The sequence below is a fragment of the Parasteatoda tepidariorum genome, chromosome 1 (assembly GCF_982258835.1).
Source record: "Parasteatoda tepidariorum strain Cologne lab strain chromosome 1, Ptep-v5.0, whole genome shotgun sequence".
In the NCBI taxonomy this organism is placed as follows: Eukaryota; Metazoa; Arthropoda; class Arachnida; order Araneae; family Theridiidae; genus Parasteatoda; species Parasteatoda tepidariorum.
In genome coordinates this window covers 53,391,848-53,411,389 of record NC_141755.1, presented here as the reverse complement: position 1 = coordinate 53,411,389, position 19,542 = coordinate 53,391,848, and the positions used below count along the sequence as shown (strand labels likewise).

The window sequence follows — 19,542 nt, the reverse complement described above, 5'->3', positions numbered from 1 at the left end:
TAGTGTTTATTTGCAGTTATAGGTCCATTTCAGACAGACAAGGTACTTTATTTTCTAAATGTTAACTTACGTATAACTGCAATTTCTTTATTTATTGTGTAAGGAATTATTATTATTATTGTGTAGTTTTGTTGCATTTTATTCTTTGAAGAATGTTCTCCATTGAACTTAGTTACAAAATTCGAAATATTTAGGCTATAAAGTATTCCTACAACTTAAATTATGAATTTTGATAAAGATTTAAAAATACTTACAAGCTTAAAATATAAAATTTGATAATTAGGTTTAATACAACATATTTCACTGAATAAAATAAAACAAAAATATTCCGAAAGGTTAAGTTGTTACTAAAAAAATTTAATTGTGTTCCTGTAATTCTTCGCAGTAGAATAAGTCAATTGCGTTCAGATAATTCTTCGCAGCTTAATAGGTGATTCTCCATAAGTTCGTAGAATTCTCCGTAGGATCATACAATTCTTTGTAATAAAATTATTATGAAAATTGCATTTTAATAATTTGCCGTTGTAGAATGAGGTAATTGCGTTCAGGTATTAATAATGCGCAGAGTAACAGGTAATTCTCTGGAAGTTTGTAGAATTCTCCGTAGGATCATATAATTCCCTATAATAGGATAATTAAGAATATTTTTTACCTATAATTTTCCGTAGTATAATGCGTTTATGTAATTGTCTGCAGATTAACAGGTGATTCTCTGGAAGTTTGTAGAATTCTCCGTAGGTTTAGATAATTATCCGTAGTAGAATTAAGAATTAATTAAAAAAATTGCTTTCGTATAATTCGCCATAGTGAAATCCTTTTTCGACTAGTTTATAAGATTTAAATTATTTTATTCAAAGAAATAGTGTTATTGTTAATTTAAAATATTCAAATTAATCTTTCTTAACTTAAAAATAATATGAATTCACATAAATAAATAAAGAATATTGAAATTACATAAATTTATTTCACAAGAAAAATGACATAATCAATAAAAAATACTTGAAATATTTATATTTAAAAGAAATGCTTTAAAACCAGTATATTTATATTTCATTAGATTTTTCCATAGTTTTCATTCTTTTTTTAGATAATGGATTACATTAATTAACAGTAATAGATCATTTTTCAATTTAATATAGCCTTGCTTTATAATTTAAAATAAACAATCTGGAATAAAATTTATATGTATGTCCGTGACACAAACTCACTGTAAAAAATTTCGGGTCAAATTACGGTAAAATCCATTTTTATCGGAATGTGTTAAGGAACAAAAAAATACGGTATAAAATTTACTGTTAAAATGGATTTTACGGTAATTAGGTTTTACGGATGATGCTTCCAATGTGCCGGTACTTTATCCAGCAATTTTATCGAGAAGTTTTTATAGTGTAGCAGTTCTTTGAAATAAAATTTTCCTTTTTTAATTTACCTAAGAGAATATTGATTTATGGAAATAAAATAACTAATCTAGGTAATCTACGTAAATAAATCTAGGAAATTAAGGGGTAAAATTTTAATGCAGAAATTAAAATTCTCAAATTCAGCAACGTTTAAAAAAAAATTCTGAAAAAATTCAAAATACTGCTATAACTAATATTAATTATACCCAATTATTTGACCGATTAAACAAGACATCGTGCAAGAGATCGATTTAAAAAAAAAACTAATCAGTGCCACTTTTACGTATTTTAACATTATTATTAAACACATTTACAAAAAATAGTTAATAAAGCAAATTAATTTTTAATTTATTCATTTATTTATTCTTTGTGTTTTTTCGATGACCACTCAAGAGCGTAGAGGAACTTTTTATTTGAATAGATTCTAAGCGGAAAACTGTGTCCAGTGTGAGAATGAGGCCACGGTCTTTACTAAAACAGTGAAAGTCATTTAGCGACAGGACCAACAAAAAAATGCAGATGGGGCCTAGTATATAGCATAGACAACAGGTAGAACCTTGGCGGCCAACATAAGACCACACATTTCATTTGGCGATGGCAGCGAGAAATGGGGACTTGTCCACTCACTCGTGAAGGTCTCTGTCTTCTCTCAGATTTGGATGGGAAAAATGTTTTTTTGCATGCCGCTTTTTAGGTACGGCCTTCGAATTTATGAATGGCTTAATACGCAACTTGGAAGACATTCTAGGGTATTTAAAATTTTGATTTGATGCAACGGATAATATGTAGGAGTAAAGCTTAAAGATGAAGAATAAAAATTTTGAAAGTTCTTGTAGAACTAGACTAACAAAAACTTAACCATTTATAATTCTATAATAGCAATTTAACTAAGGGGAACTTTTATCTCAGGGTTTTTAAGTTGGTAATGGTGCCATATGGTATTTCTAATACGAATAAACATTGCAATAACTAGTACTGGGTTGTGTTGTATTTTCAAAAAAGTGATATATCGTCAGTAAATATCGATATAATTCTTTTTTAAAGCCAATAACTAACTGAGTAACATAGTATTTAAACTATTTAGGGCCAGTAGCGATTTTCCAATCCAGTGATGTTTAAGTGCTACACGCTCTTCTGTTTGGCATTTTCTCAAATAAAATAAAAAAAGTAAAAAAAAACTTCTGATTTTTTTTAGCTTACAAACAAATTTTAAAAGAAATAAAAATTTGCAATAAACTGCAGCAACTAAAAGAAAATTTCAAAAAAAAAAAGAAAAAAAAGTGAGAGTCGTTAAAGGTTGCTGGGTTGTAAATAAGCGAGGCGGTGTAGCTTAAGCTTGGCTCTGATCTCAAACATTTAGATCAGTGTTTCCCAAAATGTGGTACGCGTACCCCCAGGGGTACGGGAACAGTTTAGCAGGGGTACGCGTTCTTATGCGAAATGTCTTGCAACAAACGAAAATTTCAAAAAATTTTATTTAAAAACAAAGCTAACCATGAAAATTTACGATTGCCTATTTTTCTATTGGTTATTTTTGACAGAGTTAACAGTTAATAATTAGTGGTGTCAACAGCCAGTTGTGATTTTTAACTTCTGTGCAATTCCCCGATTTAAAAAAAAAAATTGAATGGATAAGATATCAGTTTAATATTAATACAACATCCATGCCAGAAGGATTGTCGCATGCGGGAGAGCAATTATTGGAATTAATAGAAGAAGAGCAATGATTGGAATTGACTTCAGAGGGATTTTTGAAAAATAAACATGAGGAGTGTACTTTAACATCATTTTGGCTGCAAATGCAAAACATGTATCCAGTCATAACAGAAAAAGTTGTGAAATATATTTTGCCTTTTCCAACTTCATATTTATGTGAAGTCGCTTTTTCAGCATTCCTGGACATTAAGTTGAAAAAAAAGAAATAGATTATTGAACATGGAATCACATCTCAGATTAAAATTGACCACAAGAGAACCGAATTATGATGAACTGTTATCACAGCAAAAACAATATCATCTTTCTCACTGATGCAAATAAACTTATTAACAAAACTTTGAACGAAAAAATTTAAAAAAATTGGAAAAATACATTCATTTTTTTACTAGTGGTACATAGCATTACGAAAAATTTAGAAAGGGTACTCTGAAGTCATAAGTTTGGGAAACACTGATTTAGATCAATCAGTCACAAAGTCACACATCGGTTAGGTCACTGTGGTTTATGCTGTAGGAGTTAGTTTTATCACTTTAAAGCAGGTGAAGTGTCATAAAGCAGGTGAAGTGTCATTTATTTTAATTTAATCAAGAGGTTGATTTCATGAATTTCAATTCGAAATACCGTACCATGTTTGTAATTGACATTTCTACATTTCTTTTTAGATTTATGCTCATAGTTCAAGCCTGGCATTATTAAAAATAAGTTAATTTCATTTATACGTCACAGAACTTTGTTTACAGTGATTTTTATTAGTCGTAATAAAATTTCAACCGAAATAGTTCGTATTTAACAATAATCTCATTTTTTCCGAATAATACTTTTTCTGGGAATTTTAGGAAAAATAATTCGAAAAAAGCACCTAATGATCTAGAATTGTACTGTAATCTTTTTTTCAACATTACACTACCATCTTTCGGATAAAAAAAAAAAACAATAATTTATATATTTATTCAACGAATTTTGCAAGTTTTAGCTAGAATTCAGTTACGTTTCATAATGAATTCAAATTGCGTTCGTTTTGATAATGAATATTTTTAGCAACATAATATTTTTTCGTAATTAAGTCATGAACTGCTATACAATAGTCACGAGCTTTATACATTTCTAGCATTAGAATGATATATTTTTTTTTTTTTGGTATTAAAGTCATGAACCGCTATGACCAAAATGTAATTTTAAGGATTAGTATATCATTTGTTTGTTAAATATTTGAGATTTTTGTATTTAAGTTATAGATAAAAATGCGTAATTTATTATGAAGAACAATAAGACAATAGAAATAATTTTGCATTAAGATTTTACTCTTTTTTATTAAAGGTAATTATTAATACAATTGTTATATGCGGATATTTAAATACCCAATATTTAAAAATATATATTTCGACATTTTAACAATGGATTTTCAACACTGAATATAAAAAATTATTGAGAGTACATAAAAAATTATGGCATAGTAACCTGAATTACATTATTTCGATTCTCATATACTGTGTATGAACTTCAAAAATCAAATCAATATAAGAAGTTTGGCCTTCAGAATTTAAAAGGAAATTTTGAAAAACTCTTGAGACAATAAGTGTTATGGTGTTTTTGGTTTTTAAAGTGAAAAATTTTTAACTTTTTATGACATATATTCTAATAAATTTTTATTAGTCAAACGTGTTCTAACGCGATTTGTAGTCGCCATTGTCAAATGCTTTTTGTAAAATTTGTAAAATAAAAAGTATTCTTTGTTTAATAGAAATGGATCTAGAGAAATTAAAGCTCCGTATAATAAGCATTATGTCTATCAATTTATTTATAAAATTTATAATGTACCTAAAAATAAACATTTTAAGTTCAAAAGTAATCATAAACCGAATAGATAAATTCAATACAATTTATCAAGAATTTGAACTGAACTAATATAGCCGATTAAAACATTGTTATTGGAGTACAAAATAATAATTCTTCTTACTACACATTTAGTAAAAAATACAAAACTGAAAAGTAAATTCGACCACATAAGTTATTTTTATGCAATTCTCTAAGGTATCACGATAAAATTTTCAAATTTCACACCATTTACCAAATTTTATCACATATTATGAAACTATATTTTATAGTTAATTTTACAAAAATCATTGCCAAAGCACTTCGGTAAAAATTACCAAGTTTTTTGCTGTTTCCTTATAGCCAGAAACAAGGAAAATTTTACCATATTTTGCTAGCTTTGATTATACTATTTTCGGAGCTCTGAGTTTTCCTTCCAATTTTAAGGTAAACAATTTCAAAAAAAGTTGTCCAATATTGATTTTTAACGATGTCAAGGCTTATTAAACCTTATAATTTAAAAGCTTCACAAGACATCAGCAAAAAATTCAATTAATTTGTTGTAAATTAAAAAATGCCAGTTTATATTTTTTGAAACAAAAAAAGATCACCTCAGTTTTCTGCGTGTTAAAATGGTTTTATGTGGGATATCAAGCAAAGCAAGAGTGTCTTTTTTTCAAAGTTAAATGTGTTAATTACCTTTTACTTATTAAATTGCTATATCAATTTCTACTTTAATACAATGTCACAAATGAGAGTTGGAAATTGTAATTTATTTTTCGATAGAAATTTTTTTAAAAAAAAGTATTAATTTCAAAGAGTACTCAATTTTTAAAGTTTTTACAAATTCTAATTGTCTCTTCTAGAAAGCTGCACACCGTAAAATATTCCGGATCAAATTACGATATGGAGTATCGTCACTTAAGGTGTATCATCCATTAAATCCATTTTACCGTAAAATCCATTTTTACCATAATTTTTACAGTAATATTTATTTAATTAGATAGATTCTGGTATTTTACTGCCATTATCACTGTAAAAACTACGCCATGTCAGATTTTTTATTCCGTAACATATGTTCTGATAAAAATGGATTTTGCAGTAAAAAGTACTGGCACCCGGAGTACCGGTACTTTTTGATCCGGAATTCCTGTACATTTGATTCGGAACAGTGTAGCGCCTCGAGTGCCCGAGGGCACTCCTACGGTGGAAATCTACGCTCTGGATTGAAAATAAAGAAACAATGTACCCTTAATAACTTATGATCTAATGATCGGATTTCACTATTACATATGCAAATTTGAATATTGTGATTAATTAACGAAAACAATATTTTAAGTTAAGAAAACTAACATAAAATCCCGTTGTAACAAAAACGACTTAAAAATTCCTTTAACAATTTAAATGAGTAAAAGAATAAAAAATTATTTTCCACAGTGTGCACAGCACAATTATAAAATAAGTACTTATTTTGCAGAAGTCAAGTAACAAAAAATAATAGAAATAAATTTATGAACTCTTAAATTCAATATTCTTTTGCTTAGCATTTAATCTAAATTGAATTTCTTGATTTACATGTTTAAACTTTCATTGTAATTTTAATCTCACAAATGAAGTAGCATATATTCATAAAAGCAAGAAAACTGATCGATAATAATTGAAACTTGCTGAGCTCGAAAAACCACGAACTTGTTAAATAAGCAATGTAAACGAAAGTTCTCTCATCAGCAACTTTTTACATCTTTGTATTTGAAACTAACTAAACAGATAAGCCTGAATCGCGGGGAGACGAGACGCATTATGTTGTGACGATTTCATACACAGAGACAAAATAAAATTCCGTCTGCCGCTGAATTTTAACCACATAGAAATGAGGCATATGGGAATATAGTTCAGAGCACCGAAGTTTAAATGAGTGGCAACGGAAATATTTGCTTAAAAAGCGAATTAATTTCAGTTTGATTTTTTTCAGTTTGATTTTTTTCAGCCTTGGGAATGTAGTATTTATAAAAGAGTTGTGTAATTTTTAATAAGCTGATAGACGTATTCGCAATTTTAAACTAATTAATTATTTATTGAAATTAAATAAAAACGTTTAAAATCACAAATGGTAAAATTTATATTGTGTGATTTTAATGGTTGTTTATACTCAATTTTAATTACATGATTAAGGATTACTTACCGTTGCTTTTTATTTATTTATTACTCAATTCTTTGATTTAATTTAAAAAAAGCATTAATTCGTACATGACTAGTGATTGCGATCAGGGGGAGAAGACCCCTATTTTTTCACGTAATTTATTAAAATAGGTTATACAAATCAATTCATTTGAATTGACTGATCAATATAACGAATTCAACTGAATTTAAATCATCAAATTCCAATCAGTGCCATAGTTATTCGAATAATTGCCAGAATTATGATTCAAATCAATTAGTTATGCGTATGATTGACTGACAATCATAGTACAAAAATAAACTCAGAGCAACAGAAAGGGCAATAGAAAAAAAATAATGCATGATATAGAAGAAAAATAATTCAATCTATGTAGAAAATATTAAAAAATAACTTATTTATACAACCAAGATGCACTCCTAATTTCAAAATTTGCTTTAATGCTTGGTAAAGCACGAAAAAAATTTTTTTAGAACAATCGCCGTATTGTATGATAATATTTCAGATAAAAAAAAATTTTTTTTTAAATATAATTCTGATTATAAAAATCAAAATATATGATATTCATAAACCAATTCATTTGGAAATGTTTCCGTTTATATGGTAACGGTTTATCGGAAATTCTGATTTTCAAAACTTTAGTTCTTCTTACCAAATATTTAGTAAAAAATACAAAACCAAAAAGTATGCTTAAAGAAATCATGATGAAATTACCAAATTTGCAACATTTACTAAATTTTAACCTACATTTTATAGTTAATTTAATCAAAATCATTACCGAAGTGCTTGGGTAAAAATTACGGAGTTTTTTGGTGTTTCTCTAGAGCCAGAATCACGGTAAATTTAACCATATTCTGATAGTTTTGACCATACGTTTTTCTCAATGTATAAAGGATATTTTGTTGTTGTTGTTAAAATCTTAAAATGGTTTAACGTGGTTTCTTAAAATGGTATTTTGTTAAAACATTTTGTGAAGGGTTTATTTCTACCATATAAAATTTTGTAAAGGATCCAACAACGAACCCATACTTCTTCTAAAATGACCCTGATATAATACATATTTGATATAATACATACATAAATTCAAATGTTTATATTTTTATTTTATCAATTATTACGCAGGATATAATATAGTTCTATAGTTTCCAAAACTGGAGTAGGTTATATGATTATTGGAAAAAATCAACTTGACAAAAAACAAGCGCAAAAACAAATATTGAAATATTGTGAAATTTCGATTAAAAAAAAAACTTGGTGTAACGTTACTTGGTATAAACTAAGTATAACGTAAAACTGTAAAACGAAAATAAAATGAATATATAGATGACGCAACAGCTGATTTAACAGCATTTTCACATCCTGCAGGTAGAAAGAATAACGCACAATTTTTTGTTAGCATATGACGGATCTAACAGGAAAGTGTGCTCCAGTTGACAAAACTACGAATTCATTCATAGCTACAGCTGGATAGACGGTCCGGTACTCAAAACATCGTGGTTAGAGGGTGGACAGAAAAAAAAATCTGGCAAGTATCGAGGTTGAAACCACCCTCTGCATTTTTTCTTTTGTATTTCCTATTTAGAGATGACAATACAAAGGGAAATTTGCTCTAATAGTGGGTGGGGTGAGAAGATTTTATTTTTTTGGAATGCCAGGTAGTACAAGTGTTAGGAAATTACTGAAATATCTATTCGGCGTCGACATTTGTATTTCTCCGGGTGGCAACAGGTGCGGAAGTTCTTTATTATTATTTTTTGTCTGGAACATTTTTGTGTGAGATAGTGTTGCTATAATTATACATTAATGCTTGAAATAAAAAGCCCGTTAAAGATGTGCTAGGTTTTTCTTTTTTTTTTTTTTTTTTGCTTAGCTGTTTCGGGGGAAAAAAATTTCGTATCAAAATAAAATTAAACTTGCTGTGAAATTTTATATTTAAGTATAGGTGTTGGTTAAACTTATGGAATTTGCTAAAATATTCCCAGTTTCTTCTTTTTCATGTTTAATAAAAATTTAGAACGGTTGAATGATATTTTCACATCTAGAGACATGTTTTTTTATTGCATACTTTACTTTTTGCATATTTAAAGTAGTAGTTCTTGGCATTATGGGAAAAAGGTCATTTTAGAGTACATATAAAGAAAATAGAATATAAAAAAGTGTTATTTTTTACAATACGTTGCCTGAGAAGCAGTGGTATTATGGGTTTCTCAGCATACTACAGATATTTTGCTACCAATACCCAGAGTTATATCGTTAAATTAATTGACTTTCTCCTAGCAAACCGAGTTTTTTTTTTTTTTTTTTTTTTAACTACTTGAATTAAAAAAAGAACAATGAATGTCGTTTTCCATTTAAAAAAAAAAAAACAACTACAATTTTTCATACTTTTGCAAAAATTATTTTATTTTTTAAAACTGATTTTTAAAATTGTTTGCTGAATGCTTTTTCTCAAAAAAAAACAAATAAGTAAATAAATCAGCTACTTCTTTTAAGATATTATAGCCAATTTTTCAAAATAGTTGTTATATGTATATGAAGCTTAGAAGTCAGTAAAAAATTTTCAAACATAAAAAATATTTAAGTACAAAAATTTATTATTATTTATTTCGCTAATTTCATCATTTTTAATAGTATTTAATTCACTATTTTTGATAACGTTTTATTCACTATTTTTTTATAATTAATATACAATCCACTATTTTTATAATGAATATTTAATTCACCATTTTTTATAATTAAATAATATTAAATTTACTAAAATATATCCCGGATCGGGAAAATATTTGACTTTCAAAACGTGAAAATAAATAAAAAATTAGTATTACGAATTAAAATTATTTATAGTTTTTGATAGTGACGCTTTGCACATAGTTACAAATTTTTAAGCAAACTGATACAGATTGGCAGAACCTTCATAAAGTGCTAAGTAGAACCATGTCATCTTTCTTCATAAATTTGATTGCATGATACTATGGTACAGTTCAACACCTCCCAGTGTAAAAAAGCGTTTCTCAAAGTTGCGCAAAAAAGTGTCAAAACAGCTAGCAACAAATAATAGTTGAAATTAAAAAACTCATGTATTCAAAATTGAAACAACATAAAATAATTTATTTGTAAAAGGCATAGAAACTATGAATTTTGAGAAGTGGAAACGTTCTTTGGATGATGGCAGGATTCGAATCAAGGACTCAAGTTCATCGTAGGATGCTCTAACGGCATTACACCAGTACAGAGGAATAACATACCAGTTCAGGGAGAGTTCGGAAGCTTTATATTAGTAGCCGCCGTAATGAAACATAATGAAATAATAATTACCAATTTCCATGTAGAAAGAGTTACAATTTTGGACATATAGTCTCAATAGCTTAGTCAGAAGATCGGTAATTTTAATTTCACTTTTTGCTTATTTCACTATATCTTATAATCTTTTAAATGAATGGAATATGTCATTATGTGCCATAGCCGCTATTAAAAGTTTCGTAATTCTTCGTTATAGCATCCTATAGCATCCTTCGTTCGTTTCTTCGTATAGAGCATCCTACTATGAACCAAGAGTTCCTTGGTTCGAATCCTGCTGGCAGCCAACGAAAATCTGTCACACATTTTCCACTCTACGTCACTTTTAAAATTATGAATTTTGTTCAAAAATCAAAAATTAATATATGCTGTTACAATTTTGAATCCAGGGGTTTTTCAAATTCGACTATTATTTGTTCGACACATTTTTGCTCAATTTTAAGAAACCTTTTTTTCCCCAGCGTATTATGGATACAGCGAATTTGAAACCGTACCAAAGTACCAATATCATGACAAAATTTTGATTAAATTATTCTGAGAAATTTTCGATTTTCGCTGAGCGGATTTTAACTTATCTAGACGTATTATGTTATGTAAAAAACGTTTCTATACATTATTTTAAAAGTGAATTCGAAAATATGAAAAGTAGAATGAATATCTTATATCTGAATGTATTAAATCATTTATTTTATTTATTTGAAATCACAATTTTTTTTAATGTTGCTCACTATTTATAAAAATTATAAGTGAAATGAGGTTTTATTTTATAAAAAAATAATTTTATAAATCTTAAAAACGTCATACGTAAAAAGAATCTGTCATAAGTTTAATGTATTTTACTTTGAAAGAATAAAAAAATAAAATTTTTAAATTTTTAATGAATTTTACGAAAAAAAACACAGCAATACGAATTTTTAATTATTGTTCGTTGCTTACATAAATTGCTAGAGAAACGAAATTATGTTATAGATGTATGAGAACTCGATGAAAAAAAAATTAGACAGTTGGTTTCATAGAGAGATTAATTTCAATATTCGGCGACTAGAATTTTAATCAAGTTCATCGAATAGAAAATGACAAATTAGCTTCTTTATTTCATTTTGCAAAGTTACATTTACAGATTGAAGTCCATTGAAGTGCTACTTGATAACAATATTTATTGCTTTTATTAACTGCTAAAGTGGTTCAATTATCTTAGCAATTGGGTAAAGTGATAACGATGCAACGTCAAAACACACCTTTGTTCAAGGTTGTTGATAAAAATAATAACCCTTTAAAATAAAATCGAATTTGACAAACTATCAATATTTCAATTTATCGTTAGTTCAACATTATCTACTTTCGAATATCGAAAAGAATTATTATCTTTTTACTATTTTAAGTTACCTAGTATTAAAGTATAAGAAAACATTCCATAAAGTACAAACTCTCAGAAAATATTATAAATAATTATTATCTTTTTAAAATTATTAGTCACATAATGTTAAAGTATAAGAAATTCGTCCACACAATCCATTACCATACAATTTAATTTACCGGAATTTTTTTTCTGTGTAGTACTTATCAACGTATATATAATTATTGGTAAATTTACCGGAATTTTTTCAGTGTGTAGTACTTATCAACGTATACATTTAATTATCGGTAAATTTACCGGAATTTTTTTCTGTGTAGTACTTATCAACGTATACATTTAATTATCAGTAAATTTCCGGAATTTTTTTCTTTGTAGTACTTATCAACGTATATATAATTATCGGTAAATTTACCGGAATTTTTTCTCTGTGTAGTACTTATCAACGTATACATTTAATTATCGGTAAATTTACCGGAAATTTTTCTCTGTGTAGTACTTATCAACGTATATATAATTATCGGTAAATTTACCGGAATTATTTTTTCTGTGTAGTACTTATCAAAGTATACATTTAATGCACATAATAAATAAGCTGAATGTATATGAAGCTTGAAAAAAAGCTGATATTAAAACTATATCAGAATCCCGATCCTGAAAACTGCTTGAAACTATCTGTCCTGAGGCTGAGTCCAACTGGGTGTTACCTAACCCAATAAAAACAACTTCCAATACCGTTGTAAATTGGAAAAATTAAAAGTAAAAAGAAGAAAAAAAAGGTTCTCTATTAATTCGGATGAGTAGATATTTCACGGGTCAAGTGCAACTTGTAGCAAAGAGAGAGAGAGAGAAAATGTGAGCTAACAAAACGATGGTTAAGACAGTTTTCTTTTCAAAGCTGGTAAGCCCTCGTGGATTTTCAGGTCAATTTAACGCGCTGCTTTTAATTCAGAAGTTGAAATCTTTGCCTCGTGTTCGGAAACCCAAATAATAACTCTAGATACGAGAGAGGAAATGAGGGCAACTTGATAATACCAGATATTTTTTTTACTAATTATTTCAATCGAGTTAAAATAGTTTTCGTCGTGATAAAAATTGAAATTATGATGAAGATTTAAATCATAATGAAAGAAATTGTGCATCATTGTGAACATTTAAATTATGATAAAAACAGAATTTATTATGAGAGTTTAAATCTGGAGGAAGATATGAATCGGGAAGTTGATTTAAATTGTGATGAAGATTTGATTTAAGATGTAAGCTTGTGAGAAAAAAATTAAATCATAAACATCTCAAAACGAATGTTTTAGTTATGAAGACCATTTTAATTGAATTTAAATCAAGACATATTCTTTAAAAGCAATAGATTTAATGTGGTTTGGAAAAATAATATAAAAAGTTAATTAATTTAAATGTTTTTTATTCTAAAGTACGTAGAAAAATCTTCTAATAAAATGACCGTACTGTATGATAATGACTAAGGCCCGGATTTTGATGACATTTGCATTTTTTTGCATTTTTTGTCTTTTGGAGCATTTTTTAAAATTTATAGGGCATCTTTCTTTAAATTTTGGGGCATATTTTGCATTTTAATGCATTTTTTAAAGTTTTTTGTTAATTTTTTCCAGTTTTTATTATTTTTTTATCAATTTTCATTATTACACTGGCTTCCAAACAATGAAGAAAATCTATAGAATATTAACAGGTGAAGCAAAATCTTTTCAAATTGAAGAAGAATTGTCAGTAAGTGAGACCGTCCTTTTTAAGTACGCACCTATAACATCAGTAGACTTTGAAAGAAGCTTCTGCAGGAATGAAAATTTACTTTCAGACAAGAGACTCTCGTTTACATTTCAAATTATCAAAAAACACTTAATAATCCAATGTAATTCTGATATTTAGTAATATTATGAGATGGAAGTTGTTATATCCATTAAAGTTTCTGTACAAAATAAAAATATTTTGGTGTCAATATATTTTCCTTTTTTTTTGTTATTTTAGGATATAAAACAAATTTTTCAAACTTCAATGAACGCAGAACAAGTATTGCATTGCTTTATATTTTTTAAATGACTCATAATAGTTTTAAAGAGCAAAACATTTTTTAATTCAATATTTTTACTTTATTTAGGGCATTTTTTGCGCAATTTTTGGATTTTTAAGGGCATTTTTTTGTCCTTTTTAAGGGCATTTTTAGCACTTTTTAAGGGCATTAGTTGAGATTTTTTAGGTCATCAAAATCCGGGCTCTAATAGTGACGATTCGGGTTAAAAGAACCATAGTTCTGATTCTAAATCTTTGTTTAAAAAAAATTTAATATTTCCTTTAGGCAAGCATGATAGCGCGATGTGACCATGTAAATAAAGGTAACATAGCATAATTCATTCAATTAACAGGCTTTGACAAAATAAGTGGAAAAAAGAAATTTAACGGACTTTAGATTTTTGATTTCAGAACTGGAAATTGAATTTGGAACATATTTTTTCATTCACGGTTTTTTAATGTTTTTATAAATGAATGCAAGTTTCTTTATTAAGTTTTAAATAATAGAATATGGCTGCTGTCACCTAATATAGGAGAATTAGGTTTCTCTAATTTATGTAAGAAATAAGTTAAGCCTTTTATTTTTAAACCATTTACAAACTATGCATGTAGAATTATTTGTTACAAAAACGAGAGTTTATCGATCGTTTTTAAAAGAGAAAAGTTTAATTGTATAAAACGGTACCAAAAAAAATTGTCCTTTATTGAATCGTTTGATAAAATTTTTGAAACTTAGGATATAATGACGATTCGGGTTAAAAGAAAACAAATGAAGAAGTTTGTGTATGATGTTACCTATAAATATCATACATAAACTCCTTCGTTCAAATTAATGATGTCATCTTTTCCCGTTTTTAAGTACGCATGTCAAACTCTTACAAGGGATAAATATTCACTAGAGCTAAACTGACAGCAAGTCAAAAAAAATACAGTCCAAAAATTAATTAAAAATTAATTAAAATTAATTAAAATTATAATTAATAAATAAATTAATTAATAAATAATATCTTTATCGTATAGTAGTCCAATTCTACAATCATACAGAAATCACACCCTACATGCCTACACTGAGAAAAAAAAGTTTGGCAAAAACTACCAGAATATGGTAAAATTTACCGTATTTTTAGGTCTCCAACTACGAACACTAAAAATCTCGGTAATTTTTACCGAAAAGCTTTGGTAAAGATTTTGGTAAAATAATCAATCTCGTTCAAAATAGTTGATAAAATTTAGTAATTTTATCATGATACCTTTGAGCATGGTTTAAAAATCATTTATTCCGTTAAATTTATTTTTCATTTGGAAGTCAGAATTTCTGGTAAACCGTTTCCCCGAACGGAAAAATTACGAAATGACATCATTATGTAGAAAAATTTCTTATACTTTAACATTATGTGACAAATAATTTTAGAAAGATAATAATTCTTTTTTAATATATAATGAGTATCACTTCGTAACTATGTAAAATGAAAAAAGGGAAACTAATTTGTCTATTTGTCATTTCTAGTAGGAAAAAAATATAATTCTGATTAATAGGACCAAAATATACGGTATTTAAACTATTCAATTTTTATTCAGTTTTTTTAGTTCATATAGTTTTTACGCCATGTTCTAAGGTACCATGTTAAAATTACTAAATTTTACCACATTTACCAAATTTTATCAAACATTATAAGCCATATTTTATTAATAGTTTTCCTAAAATCATTACCAAAGATTTTTTATGATCCCATAGAACCAGAAACACAATGAATTTGATCATAATCTGGTAGCTTCACCATATATTTTTTTTCTCACCGTGTATATAAGGGCTTGAAAAATCAAGATATTTTGGAGAATACCCAATAAAAGTGTATTTTTAAAAGATCTTCAGTCTTTGATTTATTTTCATTTTCCAATAAAGTTTCCAGCATTTTTTATTATGAAAATGAACCGTTCACAAAAATATTTTTATGAATTACGGAGTCAATGACGTCTTTAATTCATAATTTTTAAATCAAAACTTCTTGATAAACATGTTTTTCGCGTTTTTTCATAATAATGAAATTATTTTCACAAATTAATTAGAACAGAATTTTTTACAAAATGTTTGGACAGACTACTTTTCTTCCTCTCTCTCTCTCTCTCTTTTTTTTAAAACAAAATTACAAAAACGGGTCTTCTAAATTCATAAAATTATAAGAAGATTTTTGATAATTTAACGAAAATGGAACTTTTTACTAAAAATCTGAATATTTTTTTTTTTTTATTAATATTTATTTTATTCATCAAAGTTCAAAATGACAACTGCTAATTTTATCTTTTACCTAAATTCTAGGTATATACGCATAGTAAATAGTTATCAAGTTTACATCTAGAGAATAAGAGCAAAATCTGCGAATATTACCCTTGGATTAAAAGTAAATTAAATAATAATAGTTAACTAATTAAATAGTTTTCAACGGCGTGTAATGACCAAATAAATATTGCAATTCAATTATGGGATTTCAAAAAATTCGTTTCCACTTATGATTTAATTCAGCGCTTTTTTTGGGAAAAAATCATTAATATTGATTTCTAATCAAAATCTTACAATGTCTATAAATTAGCCGATATAATGAACAAAAATGCGTCAGTGATTTTATGAGATTGTTCAACAGTAATTTTAGTAAGACTTCATTATTTTTTATTACTTTAATTAACAATAGTAGAAAAAATTTTGAATTGTAAGGTATACAATTTTTTGTATCATTTTAAAATATCCGATTTCACAAGGCAAAATACAAATTTGAGCGAAACTGTTTGAATAGTTCCAGGAACTTTCAATCGATTTCACTCAAATTTTGTATTTTGCCATGTAGATCCTTTACAAGAATGTAAAAATTTGTATACCGTTCAATTCAAATTTTTTTCGACTATTATTAAATAAAATAAAAAATAATAAATGTTTACTAAAATTTAATTTTTGCATGGAATTATCATTGGATAAACGAATTTTATAATTGCGTACAAAATTTTTTCAATTCGTTTAAAAATTTTCGATATAGGAAGGTGAAATACGTAAAAAGGTAAAATTAACATTAAGGGGTCAAAACTTGTGACCCAGTGGCCCCTCTTAATCCCCCCCCAAACTATTCGTTTTATTTAGTGTAAAAATTCCCCCCCCCCCAAGTTTTAAGTGGGCAAATCGTGCGCCCACCTTCCCCCCTGATGGGGGCCCCTGTGTGACCTCTTCTCTAACTAAAATATTAGGACCATATTTCACAGATTGCGGCTACCCCTATATTTTGGGTGTCAGAAATAAGAAACAGTCAATAAAAAGGTGCGCTTATTCAGAGAAAGTGCGTTTTCGTGTCTGATTTCGTAACATAAAATATCGTCCGCACCTAAGAATTAGCATATTTGAAGTCACCCTCCCGAACGATTAGTCCTAGAAAAACATCATCTGAGGAAAACAAGCGACTTATTACTACTGCCTCATACATATAATAAAATATCTCATTTTCCGACATCTATCAATAAGTAAATAATTAAAAAATCAATATCAATTACCGTTGTGTATCGAATTTAAGCTTATATTTTAAGATATCTCCAAAAATTCAGCAAATTAAAAGCTCAAAATGTATGCCTCCTTTCAATTTAAGCGATAATTTTTTTTTTCATTGAATGAAAACAAAGAAGAAATAAATTGGACGATCAAGTAAATAACGCTTAATAAGAGCTTATAAATTGTTTAGCATTAAATGTTAATAAGGAGGTAAATACAGTTCATTGAAATGATGTAAAAAGTACCCGTTACTTAAAAAAGTTGAGTTTTATCTTTTAGTTTTTTTCTGCTGGCTGCCATTAATTACGAAAATATCTTTAATTATCGTCGTACAAATATAATAAAAAAACAGAAATGTGCATTTTATAAATCAACATTTACAAAGTAATAACATAACTACTTTCCTAAGAATCGGCGAAAATTTTAAGAGTAAAGTCAAACTCTTAACACTAGATTGCCCATGGAAGTCATTTTGACTGCTTTTTAATTTCAATTAGAAAAACAATGATGTATATTATGACACAATTTCTTAGAATTTCGTGGCTTTTATAATTTTTATAATTGTCGATATTTACTAATAACTTGTTATATAATTGAAAATAATATTAAAAAAAATATTAAAAATTAATTTTAAACAAATTTCTTTATACATTAGTTATTCCTTCACAATGCAGTCATTTTGACTGCTTTTGGGCAATATGGGTATTTTAGTCTTTCTAGTGTTAAAGAGGGCTGATTTCAACTACCGAATTCACCGATCTTGTTTTAAACATAGCATTATCCTTATCATTGCCACTAGTTAAAACGATTTTAAAAAAGAAAAATAATAAACATCTAAATTAATTTTATAAAAATTTAAATACTTACCAAGAAGTTTACTGAGATCAGCGTTGTGCATATCGGGGTTTTCATCAGCGAGTCGTTTTCGTTCGCTCTTCGCCCATACCATAAAGGCATTCATGGGCCGACGAATCCTCTGTTCCAACGCTGCATTCGTAGCCGCCTTCCCACCGCCCGATGCCCGACCGCCACTTTTCGAGGCCTGGACCGGCATGGGTGATTCTGGATCTTCGTCAGCATCCATAGCCGGCGGTAGACTATCATCACTAGTTCCTCCGCCTCCTCCACCACCCTCAGATGGAGCCCATGCAGATTTCATGGGATTTTCATCCGTATACGAATCATACTTATAATAATGGGGATACACCATACCCCAGCCTTCGTCGTTGTTATGGTAACTCACGCCGTTGTACATTACTAAAGTTTCCTTCACAAACCGATTGAAAGAGCCATGGTTTGGAAATAATCACAGAAATAGGTTCCTTTTCTATAAATATATATATTTAATAATTCGTAACAGTTAATTCCTAACGTTTCCAAAAGTGAAAATTTTTGTATATTAATACTGTACAATAAATATATATTATTTCGTAAAACTTTATAATAAAATATGCATTCAACTCTCTTCTTTCACTTATCACAAAATATCCATTTGATTGTAAGAAAAAATCACAATGTTGATTTGATTATCCATTAAAAAAAATCCACAATGTTTTAGATTCGGATAAAAAAGTTGATATTTGTTGAACAAAAAAAAGCACCAAATAACTTTCGATTCCTATTTTAAATTCAAAATCAAAGAATCACATGTGAAGAAGAGGTGATAAGGTGTTTATTTTCCCATGAATACACCTGTGGACGCGCACCATCACAGATTGAATGATGGATAGAGAACTTTTCGTGCTTGAATGAGTGCGCGGAAAGGGTTGCTTTTCCTTATCGTGCCAACATCAAGGCCAAGAGCGATAAAACTGCCAACCAAGCATGTGAAACTGCGCCAAATAAAGCAACTGAATTTATAAACGAGTTTATTATTCTTTATTTAATGTTTATGATTTTTTTTAAAAAGGATTTGTTTTTGTTATTTGGCTCAATAATTATATTTATTAAAAATATATTTACTGTTAACCAAGTTTGTATATTACAGTTAGTTTTCGATTTTTTTTTAATAATATAAATAAATTTTAATGTAAAATAATGAATTCTGATTGATACTTATATGTTGATTTACTGCCTACTAAGTTTTTTTATTACAAACTTAGTGGTGACTTTAATATTTACAGCCAACCAAGTTTGTAGATAGTTTTCCACAGATAGTTTTCGTTTTATTTAATAAAAGAAAATTTTAATGTAAAATAATGAATTTTTATCAATGATT

The 19,542-nt window shown here is 27.7% G+C and overlaps 1 protein-coding gene across 1 annotated transcript in view; it reads right to left on the bottom strand.

Annotated features, from left to right (window-relative positions):
• The window catches only part of LOC107446198 (uncharacterized), a 75,485-nt gene extending 56,421 nt beyond the window's left edge, over positions 1-19,064 (bottom strand). Inside the window, exon 1 of the mRNA XM_016060784.4 lies at positions 18,192-19,064. Within this exon, the coding sequence (XP_015916270.3) occupies positions 18,192-18,579 (388 nt within the window). The 5' untranslated portion in view covers positions 18,580-19,064. The remainder of the gene's footprint in view (positions 1-18,191) is intronic.
• Positions 19,065-19,542: the final 478 nt, after the last annotated feature.